Genomic DNA, 11,925 nt, shown 5'->3' on the forward strand with positions numbered 1-11,925 from the left:
TTATTTTATCTGTATTGATTTTATATCAGTATGTCCAACTTTATTGCCACATTTAAAACACTGTATTTTCATACTTTTTTTTGCATTTTACCTTTCATCTACTAATTTCCATGTGCATTGGATTGCACACTAAGATGTATTTTCTTAGGAAATAGTTCTGTGTTTATTTTTTAATTATAGAAACTCCAAAGAACAGCACATCAAAATGCTCCTCTCTTTTCAGTAATTGTTTAGGTTCAGAAATCTTCCTGCTCATTCTCTATAAGTCTAATGTTATTCTTTAATAAGTCTTAGGAGCTGGTCTTCATTCCCCCAGTGGGTCCATTCCAGGTCCTGAAGTTTTCACATCAGTAAGAACAGGAAGCGGAAAAGCCTTTAGTGCCCAAGCTAAGGCTGTTTCTTTGTTCACAGTGTGGACACTGTCAGGACCCGTGCAGATTCTGGTTGTACAGATTAGAATATTGTGGATTTGCTCAGCTGATGAGGTTCTAAGGAAATTGGATCCCTTGGATGAGAAAGCAGCAGAAATCCTTCAGGTTTTCTGGCGCTAAGTGTGACTCTCAGCTGCCTTGGGTGAAATGACTGCCTGCTGCCTTCAGTTGTATTGCTTTCTAAGGAAAAAAAAAGGGGGGGGCTTCAGTCTTATGTATTGTTATTTGGTATTTGTAAGCATATGTTTCCTTTTAAATATTTTTCAAAGGATGCCTCAATTTTGGTGTCCTATAACAGTTGTTGTATAATACATAATGCTTCTTCACCAAAAAACAAAAAAGAAAAAGAAATTTGTTTTCAGTTGAACACTACATGTCCTACTTGAACTTCATTAGGGACGCTGGTTTGGCCTTTACTGAACCACTGAGCACATGGGATCTTTCTGATCCTCTCCCTTGGAAGGGCAATGTGTGAGCTAAGGACTGTTTTTTTCTTACTCTCCTATGTAAATATGTTAGTATTTGAGTTTTTAAATCACTTAAATATTAAAAGAAAGAAAGAAAGAAAGAAAGAAAATAAAGCCATGAAGTTTTTCAGCATATTTTATTATTCCAGTGCAAGAAAAAATTTCCAGGTTTATTTCCAATTTAAGTTTCAAAACAAACCAGTTTATAGTTATTAGTATCTGTGATGATGACCAACACAATGTGTAATATGAAAAAAGAATGGTAGTATCCAAAGTCAATCCATAGGAATCTTTTCTATATCAAGCATTTTTCTAAAATTGCAAACTAAAATCTGTTCATTTAAAACACTTATGTGTTTTATGTTATGGATATCATGAATAAAATGTAAAGGATGCTACATTTTTTCAAATACTGCTTGTTTCATTCTGTTCAATTTTCTCTTTCTGAATATCCATTTTACATGTCAATCAAAATTACAAATACATGCAAATAAAACAGACTGTCATAATAAAATAAAATCCATGGAGAACAAAAGTTATAATTAACTTATGAGGTAAGTTTTCCTTTGATGTGTTCAAGCATCACATTTGTAAGAAATGCATCTCTTTACAAAAGCATTAAAATGCATATTTTCACCTGAGCCATTATTTCGAGAACTTGAAATCAAGTTAAATAAAATTCCATTCCTCCTACAATATTAAATACCATACAGTGTACTATTTTTAAAAAATAGGATTAACAAACTTAAAAAGCAGAATTCACTTATATTTTGCTTTCTATCCAATTAAAAATAAGTTCATCAAGGGCCGGGGATTTGGCTCAGTGGTGCAACCACCCACTTCGCAAACGCAAGGTCCTGAGATGGATCTCCGGTACAAAAAAAAAAAAAGCTCATCAAAATCTCTTGAGGGCTGGGGATTTAGCTCAGTGGTTCGGTGGCCTGCCTTGCAAGCGCAAGGACCTGAGTTCAATCCCCGGTACCAAAAATAAAGTAAAAAATCTCTTGAAATTATGCATTTAATGTGAAACAGATACTAAAATTCCAACATAAATGTAAAACCTGTAACTAACTTAAAACCATCTATTTCCAAAACATTGCAGTGAGGCAAAATATTCCGAGGAGAAACCACCCAGAGTGTATGGAGAAGAACCCGGAGAAGCCAAGCTTTCTAGAGCTAAAGCAGTGCAGTCCGTGACTCAGTTCACTCACTGCTTTTCCGGGGAGGGAAAGGTGCTTCCCCACGTTCCTCACTCTGGGAGTCCCGAAGCCAAGTCAGAGCGGAGCATCAAACTGAAATACGCCGTACTTCCCAGCGGTCAGCCAGTGAGGCTCAGAAGCCGCCAGCTGCTCCCCTTGCCCGGGCTGCAGACCCACCTGAACCTCAGCTTTTAATGTTCTGATGCTGCACAGTGGTGCGGGGTGGAAGCCATTCAGAGCCTGATGGAACGGAACAGTAAAGTCCCATTGTCTGTCCCCTGTCAACTTCCTGTAATTCAAATCACCCTTGAATAAAATTAAACACGCCTTTTGTAGCTCAGCATATAAGTCAGGGGCAACCTGGGGCATCGCACTGTAGTCGTGAGGCAGAGTCCAAAACATATGATCATGGTAAACCCATCTACCCACTTTGAGGTAGTTTTCCCAGTCAAGCCCGCACTTGGACATCCACTTACGATTACAGTGCTTCATCTGTTTAATTACCCAATTAAAGTCGCGGATGGTAGTGTCTGAAACAAACCACGGGATAGTTTTCCCATAAAAATGAATCTCAGTGGCCAAATTAGAAGACAACAAGAAGTCAGCTAGTGCTAAATCTGTAACAAGTTCAAACCCAGCATTGTCCAGAATAATAGACACTCTATTCAACAATGCTTTCTCCCTGGTTTTCTTGCATGTACTAAGCAACAACCAAAGATGTTCCAGGTCATTGACTAAAATGAAAGGTTTTAGGTCTTCCAAGGAATTCATTACGTTGGTCTTCTGAGAACTACTTTCTCCACCTGATAAAGATAAATCACACTTATTTCCCCAGAGTGAAATCTGAAAAGAAGAAGAACAAAATTGTCATCCTTTTGAGTAACCAAAAAAACCTCCATGGTGTAGGAGGTAAAGGGAGGGGTTGCTTCAAATATTGGTTATATTTATATTTATTTCTAAAAATAAAATATCTACCAAGTCTAGTTTCTCTAATAATGTAATATATTTACATGATGCTCTACTACTAGGTAAAACAGAGACATTTTTTTGTTAATGTGTAACGGATGTTTGAAAAAAATGACTGGCATGATTTTAGTCCCCCTGTCTATTCAGAAGGGAAGTTTTTGCATCATACAGATATTAAAACATCATCATGGTGGGGATTAGCTCAGTGGCACTACACCTGCCTTGCAAGAGGAAAGTCCTGAGTTTGAGGTACCAGGAAAAAAAAAAATCATTGGATACTATAAAGAGAGGCTCAGACTCACTGGGGAGTCAAGAGAAAAATAAAACATTTCCTTTTTTCTTTCCTACGCTCCTCCCCAAATTGCCCGGTTTCTTTTACTAATTGTATAACCTTCAGAACAGGGTAACCTGTCTGAGATTGTAAAATAAAGAAGCTGAAAAGCCGGGCATGGTGGTGCATGCCTGTAATCCCAGCACTTGGGAGGCTGAGGCAGGAGGATCGTTGTGAGTTCGAGACCAGCCTGGGCTACATAGTGAATTCCAGGTCAGTCTCAACTACATAGTGAGACCCTGTCTCAAAAAAAAACAAAAAACAAACAAACAGAAAAAGAATCTGGAAATAATAGTATCTCAAGCCAAAACTTTAACCAGGGTGATGTTAATTGTACACTTGGTGTAATCAATTATTAGTTGGCTTTAAATTGAAATAATACTGTTATTTTTGTTTTTTAAAGGGAATATAGCCCTATTTTTTCTTAAATTATAAAATTACAGCTGGGTGTGGGGGCACACACCTGTAAGCCCAGCACTTAGGAGGCTGAGGCAGGAGGGTCACCATGAGTTCAAGGCCAGCCTGAGCTACACAGTGAGTGCAAAGCTAGCCTGAACTACATAGCAAGAGCTTGTCTCAAGAAATGGAAAAATATCAAAAAAATTACAGGGCCAGGGATGTAGCTCAGTGGTATCGCACCTGTCTGGCAAGTGCAAGGTCCTGAATTTGATCCCCAATACCAAAAAAAAAATTACATGTTTAGGAGTACAGGCTCTGGAGTCAAGACATGGGTTTAAAGCCTAGTATCTTTAATTAATGACCACTGGCAAATTACTTAAAACCTCTAAGGCTCAGGTTCTGTAAACAAAAACCAAGACACTAGTATTTTATTCAGTGACCGTATCATGAGAACTGACATAATACATGTAAATAATGTATCAAATATATGGCATATAAGTATTCAGTAAATATTAGTCAAAAGAGGTTCTACTGTCATTAATGATTTAAAATGAAGAAAATAGCCAGGGTTGGTGCCTGTATTCGCAGCTACTAGGGAGGCTCTGGCACGACTACATGAGCCCAGGAGTTCAAGGTCAGCCTGGGTAACACAGGGAGACCCAGCCTCAAAGAAAAAGAAAAATTATATTTAAACATAAGATGAGGAAAATGTATGTTTTAACCAAGAATAGTGTTTTTGAAAAGAAATTAATAATTTTCAAAAAAAAAAGGTAAGGCATACATAATAGCTAGAGTGTTCAAGGCTATACTTTTCTACAGTTTTTTGGCGACTCCTACACAATAGCATACACGATGGCACTCAGAAACGGAGATCAGGTTCTCTGTTGGTCTCTTGCACATTTCCTTCAAATCACCTCTGGGTTTTTAATTCTACAGTCGTTTGCGCCATCGTCTGGTTATCTATATTCCTTCAAAATCACAAGTTCTGTGACAGCGAGGATCTACCTACTTCTTCCATCACCACGGGCCCAGCATCTAGAAAAGTGTTGGACACAAACAGGTCCAAAAGTACTTTGTGGACACAATCATAAAGTGCTATGACTTTTGGAAAAAGATCAACATTCTTCAGGCTTTTCTTGCAAAATTAACCTTTTTCCCATTGTGGGCAATACGAGAAAGCAACTTTGGCTTCCTTTACATGGGAGTAGGGTGACAATGGGGAGTAGCTGGTCAAATTAGATGACAGGAAACAGACTGGACCGTTCTTCTGTACAATTTAACACACTTATGGGACAAAGAACATATTTCCAAGATACTATTCTCCAAAAGAATGGGCTAGCTAGGATGCAAGGGCTGGTATGCTAGTTTTCTTTCTTTCGTATTTCTGAATTAGGCAGAAAACATAGTTCAGAGGGGGTAAAAAACAAAAACACTAGCTTAAATAACATAGAATACATTATTATTTAGTATATATAGGTATAAACTACTAATACTAGTACTTACAAAACAATATAAAGACATTCAGATGGTCTGATCTTTACCTGCAAAAGTTTAAAAAATGCATTTTTCAGCTGATTTTCATCTAGGTCTTCAATAGTTCTTATCAACTCTTGCAAGTAAGTACATAAAGCAGTGATAGATTCCTGTGACTCAAAGAAATTTTGGTCTTTGGATTCTTTAAATACATCAAAGTCATTGATTGGTGGACTAAAGAGAAAAACATAAGAGAAACATAAGTCTATATCTTTTTAAAACATGTATATATTATATAGATATAGATAGATGATACAGATATAGATACAGATATTTGAGTAACTGCAGTCTTTAATAGGAAGAGAACAGCACCACGAGTCACAACAATTAGTGGTAACAGACACCAGGCATAGCACAGATAATCAAGTTAAACAAAATAAGTCCCCAGCTCATTTTAATTAATTGTCAAAGTTTCCCCAACCAACTATTTTACTAGAACTAGTAAGTAATCATAATGCTTATGCCCAAGCTTATTTACCCAGAAGAGATTCCAAGGCAAAAGGAGAAAGATTAATAATATTTTTAAATAATTGCTTTAATTCAACAAATATTTTCTGAGTATCAATGGGGCATAGTTTCTAGCAACAAATATATGGATGTAAATAGAACATACGGCTGCAATGCAATAATCGCTGAGAGTCAAACCCAGAGTATTGTAGGAATAAAATAAGTACTTGAGATAAATCAGACTTAATACTCATAAGTTTCATTGCAATGACAAACTCTGATCAGTTTTTGGTTGACCTTTACTGTCATGTTAATTTTTTGCCAAAGGTGAGGATTTGTGCTATGGCTATATCTTCATGCTATCTGTTGAAGAATATGACAAAGATGTAAATAATAATACAATCGCCTTTACAGAATTGGGTAGATAATTTGGATTATCTCCTGTTCTAACTCAGCCACCTTCCCCCATAGACTGTTTGTTTTTATTTTTTTATGACTATTATTATTATTTTTTGGTATGGGGGATCGAGCTTGGGTCCTTGTGCTTGCAAGGCAGGTGGTGGAAGCACTGAGCTAAATCCCCGGCCAAACTCTTTGTTTTTAAAAAGACACCAGCCTTTATACATCCAAAGGATGGCTGCTTCCTTCTGCCAGTCAGGCCCATGGGAAGTTATACTTTTATTCCTAGGATGCTGCCATTACTTAAAGCACTTTTGGAATCCTCTTTGGGAATTTTCATCAGAACATGTGGTACATTATTGAACATCATGTCAGTGACCACCTATCTTCAAAAGTCACTCAAAGCAATTTCAACTGAATAAAGAGTGCAAAATAATCAAGTTTAATAAAAACATTTTTAGTTAAAAAGAAGTGACTAAAAAATAATGAAACTTACTTTTCATAGCTTATAAATTGGCTCTGAGAGAAATTCCAAAGAATTCAAAGGTACTTTTCAGCAGTGACAGCATTGTTGAAACCTGTCTGACTCTCAAGGTGATTTAAAAGGATAAAAACCATTTGGATGCATGGGTTCCAATTCAGGGTCAATAAACGGCTGCCTACAGACCCAGGCAGGCTAACCCGTTTCGTGGACTCACAAACTAAGAATGGTTTCTACGTGTCTGGAAGGTTAAAACCAAGCAAAAGAAAAGCATTACTTTATGACATGCTGCAATTCACATTTCAGTGCCTATAAAAGAAGAACTGGAACCGGAACACAGCCGGGCTCATTCATCTACGTTCTGTCAACAGCAAGGCTGAGCGTCTGAGACAGAGACCATATCAACCCTAAAATATTTATTATTTGGCCCTGTCAATGGCTGACCAACACATGTTCTTAGGTTTTATTAACAATCGATCATTAAAGTCACAACTCATGTTAAGAATAAGTCTTTTTTTTTTTTTTTTATACCGGGGATCAAACTCAGGACCTTGCACTTGCGAGGCAGGCGGGGGCACCACTGAGCTAAATCCCCGGCCCTAAGAATGAATCTTAATTGTATTTAAAAGAGTAAACCTCATAAATATGTACAATGTAAATATATTAATATTTTAAATATACACACATAACATTTTCCAGCTTTAAAGTGTTTGCTACTTGAGAATCTACCCTAGCTGTATCTGAATCCCTCTGAGTCAGGGATTCACTCCTAAGTATATTCCCAACAGAAAGACAAACATATGTTCACCACAAAAGTGTTTCAGTGTTTACAGCAACATTCTTCATAATAGCCCTAATCTGGAAGCTCCTCAAATACACACTGCCATAGGATAAGTGCAGTAACTGGCACACGGCTAGTTTTTAACAAATGACAGCTTCTCCCAGCTTCTGCTGACAGTCATCTGCATACCAGGTTTGTAAGACTATGTTTTGTCTTTAGAACAGTTTTTAAACATCGCTACTTGACAAAAACAACAAACTATGATAAAAAAATAATTTATGAAGGGGCCAGGGATTTAGTTCAGTGGTTCTGCCACCTGCCTTGCAGGCACAAGGTCCTGAGTTCAATCCCTGGTATCCTCCCCCAAAAACAAGATAAATATTAAAACAGAAAATGCCAATATACTTCCCAAAATAATTTTATTTTGCAAATGTTTTCTCAGTCAGTTAAATTATTCTCTGCTATATTTAAGAATGTACACCAAAGGATACATAGCAAACCTATACTTTTGAAATCACACTTTTTTTTTGGTACCAGAGATCGAACTCAGGACTTTGCACTATGTGAGTCAGTCAGTGGCACCACTGAGCTAAATCCCCAGCCCACAAACCTATACTTTTGAAACTGTGAGCTAAAAGGATAATCAACATTACCTTTTCTTTTGAATTATAAATCACTTCTGTAACAGAATTTTCTTAGGAAAAATCAAATAGTATAAAAAAGCTCTAAAAACCATTTGGAACCCATGTGTAACTTTTAGTCTTTTTCTAATTTAGCCATCAGAAGCAAAATAAAACAAACTATAGGACTAACAAGCCAGTGTGGGAGACAACAGAATAATTCACTATTCTAATGGTTCCTTACAACAAATAAAATGTGATACACCATTTCTAAATAAAGCATATGCTTACTTTGTACCATCTTGATTTTATATATATACATATATATTTCAAATGAGCTTTCTTTGCTCAGTAAGTATAATCCGTTCTATTCTAGAAGTCTTTATAGAATCTTTAATAAGCTCATACTATTTAGCCAACCTTATGTCTATTGTAGGCAAGAGGATTACAATTGCCAAGAAGCTATTAAATTGATGTCATTTGTGGAAATGTCCAACAGCGGCATTAATATTTGCTGAACCCTAATGAATTCAGGGTTCCATTTGTTTATTTTCAAACTCATCCTTTTACAATTCCAAAAAAGTGTGAATTCACTAAACTTTTCTATTTAACAGTTAAACACTTACCTCTGGATAACTGCTTCATGAAGCCTACGGTACATGTAGCATTCCACAAACAACCATGGTGAGCGGAACCAACTTGGCTGTTCGTTGCTTTCATTTAAAAGACTGCACTGGTACTCTAGGTGCTGATTCCAAAGGTCAGTATCAGCACAGTCCTCAACCAGGGGGACAATTGGTTTATCTGTTTGCATTTCATTCCGTAATTTAGAAAGAAGAGAGATAGCTTTCTTTTCCGCTTCCACACCTTCCTGCAAAGATAACAAAAACATTGTGTGTGTGTGTGTGTGTGTGTGTAATTCTTCTATAGTAACACATCTTTGTAGACCTAAATTTAAGGTATGAAATATACCATATTTCAAAATTATATTGTGTCTTTTACAAACCAGTAGACATTTTAGAATTCTGAAGTTGAAAATCAAAACCCACAGAGTTCATTGCAACTTGATCACACCTTATCTCTCAGCCTTTTTTGTCAGCTCTGGCCTTCCTGCATCCTCAGGTGGGCTGACCATTACCACAGAGGGAAAAGAAACCACTGTTAGGTTTTCCACAACTCTCATGCTTCCACGTTATACGCCTCTCACTACTAGAAAAGGAATTCTGCCTCCTGAGGTTTCTCCAGGTAGCTCATTCTATCCCTTGTTCTCTGTAAGTTTGATGGGTGAGAGAGATCCTGATAAACAAGGCACAATAGTGCTACAACATGTAACAGGTTAACTGGAGAAGGGACAGATGTGATGGGATCAGAATAAAGTGAGTGGACGTGTGGGGCATGCCTGTAATCCCAGCGCTCTGGTGGAAGTGTGACCCTGTCTCAAAAAGAATAAAGCGAAAATAATAAGGTACCTAATTCCAAACGATGAACTGTCACCATTATGTATATCTAAAATGTATTGATAAAATTAATTTAAAAACAAAAGAATACAGTACTTCAGTTTTATACCTGCAAGATTTTTGCCTCATTAAAAAAAGAGGAAGAGTTAACATATGACAGATTCAGAACAAAATATAGGAAATAACCACTGTACTGTATACCTAAAAAGTACCAATAAACTCAATGAGAAAAAAAAATACATATATAGGAAATAACCAAGACCAAATAAATATTTTTATGAAATCATTACCATGCTGATATTAAGGGAATTTTTTATTTTCTATTTTCTATTTTCAGACTTATTGTACTCTCAATACGGGTATCTCCAGTCTTCTTTCTTTCTTCTTTTTTTTTTTTTTTTGTGGCACTGGGGGATACAACCCAAGCTGTGCCCATGCTAGGCAAGTGCTCTACAACTACATCCCAGCCCCCATTTTTTGTCGAAATAGAATCTATTTTGCCCCTGTAACTAAAGATTGAAGCTTTAGTGATTCTGCAGGTTCAGAAATAAAGAGGTTGTAAAAAATACAAGGTTTTAGGCGCTGAGCCTGAGTCCCAACAGAGCTAATTTTCATAAAAAGGGAACTCTCCCTCCACCAAGTCTCCACCCAAAAGTCTTCAATTTCAATTCATAAGCATTAAATTCCACATCTAAGAGTTCTGTACAGTTGTGAGCAACCTTTTTTTTTTAACAGACAAATGCCTATATAAGGGCTAAGTCAGTGCCAGCTTGACAACTTGCTTCAATTCAATTCAAACATTTCCCGAGTTCCCTACATGCCAGACATCACGCAGGGCCAGAGGAAGAATAAAGTGCGGTTCTGTCACCAAAGGATGTCTGCCAAGCCCGTCCCCAGAAGACTCACATCCCTTTAAACCAGCCTACAGGGATGGGCCTGTGAAGCGTCCTGCGTGGCTCCTCTGGGGAGAAGTGTGGTCCTGCTGTGCTGGGGGCTCAGGGCTCAGGGAGCTGGGAAAACGCAGGCCTCCTGAGATGGCACAGATATGAGAGGAGCACAAAAGACACAGAAAGGCCACCCAGAGCAGACATGACTTGTGTCAACATTTTCGTGGGTCTCATCCTGTACCCAGGAGAATGGGAAAAAGGGAAGGGCGGGCAGGACAACAGGTCCTCTTCTCACTCTTAGCCAGCACGGCCACCTGGGGATTAGGACACACAGGCCAAGCAGCGGGATACTGACTCCATTAATGACGACATTTTAGGTCACTCCAGTCAAAACAACTGCAACTACTAGAGAACTTAGGGTAATCTGTTTACACATATGACAAAACATTCCAGCAACCTTTCCAAATTTGCCTGTATTATACTTTAGTGGTAAACATGTACGTCCATCAAAACGAAACCATGCTTATGTAATAAACACCGGAAAGTCAGCGTTCAAGACTAGTTAGATTTCAGCAGCAAAGAGCCAAAGGTGATCCTGCATTACATCAGGATTGGCTTGGAGGAGATACGAGAGATTGAAAGAAAAGCCTTACAGCCAGTGTGCTCTCTTGCTCCATTTCACTTTGGCCAAGAGAAGACCACCATTTCTCTAAATATCTGTTGTCACCCCTCAAAACAATGTGCTGGTGTGTGCATGTTACTGGACTTGCAACTTTAAAGACCTCTGCCTCCAAGAGCATAGTTTTTGAAATTGTTTTTCACCCTATAACTGAACAGATGAGGTGATTTCTAGCATCCAGCCAGTCTTTAAGTCTCTAATCACATAATGTGTCAATCATAATTTGTTATCACCTTTTGAGTTTTGCATAGCAGCTCTCAAATTAGTAATATAGTCTAATTCACCTGAGTTTGAAATTTAAAAAGCTTTTCTCAGCAAGTGAACAACGCAAGACACCATTTTTAACATTGTATATACCATTTTTAACATTGTATATATTCGAAAATATGTTCTCAGGTCTAATTAGTTGACAGATTAAATTGTTAGAACACATTAAACTGGAGATTGGCTGTGCCTCCCTTGATGACCACATGATTACACTTGCTTTCAACATGTAACATTAAAACCATTGGCCCAGGTAGTCATTCTCACATTTTACACAAAAGCTAAAGTCTTCAAGAACCACTGTTACTCTGTTGAAGAATTAACCAAAAAAAGAAAATTAAAACACAATTCTTACCTCTCCATGTTTCTCAAAAAATTCATTTTTGTGTCGATGCAATGTGTCAATTGCCTTAGTCAAGATCTGTGGTGCTCTATCTTTGATTGTAAGATAGGCAAATGATCTAGAAAAGAGTCACACGCAATGTATTACATAGTAGCTTTAATCTTAGATAGGCCTAACATTGCTTTTCATGCAACTATGGAGTTAGACTAGTTTTTTCTAATATATATATATATATATATTT

The 11,925-nt window shown here is 37.4% G+C and overlaps 1 protein-coding gene across 1 annotated transcript in view; it reads right to left on the reverse strand.

The window, feature by feature from the left end:
* Positions 1 to 1,834: 1,834 nt before the first annotated feature.
* Positions 1,835 to 11,925, reverse strand: part of Armt1 (acidic residue methyltransferase 1) — a 12,867-nt gene continuing 2,776 nt past the window's right edge. The window contains exons 2-5 of the mRNA XM_010628845.2: positions 11,697 to 11,802; positions 8,681 to 8,925; positions 5,335 to 5,500; positions 1,835 to 2,940 (exon numbers count right to left, since the gene is read on the reverse strand). Of these exons, the coding sequence (XP_010627147.1) occupies positions 2,173 to 2,940; positions 5,335 to 5,500; positions 8,681 to 8,925; positions 11,697 to 11,802 (1,285 nt within the window). The 3' untranslated portion in view covers positions 1,835 to 2,172. The remainder of the gene's footprint in view (positions 2,941 to 5,334; positions 5,501 to 8,680; positions 8,926 to 11,696; positions 11,803 to 11,925) is intronic.

The sequence above is a fragment of the Fukomys damarensis genome, unplaced genomic scaffold (assembly GCF_012274545.1).
Source record: "Fukomys damarensis isolate Sample0158 unplaced genomic scaffold, DMR_v1.0_HiC HiC_scaffold_14, whole genome shotgun sequence".
Classification (NCBI taxonomy): domain Eukaryota; kingdom Metazoa; phylum Chordata; class Mammalia; order Rodentia; family Bathyergidae; genus Fukomys; species Fukomys damarensis.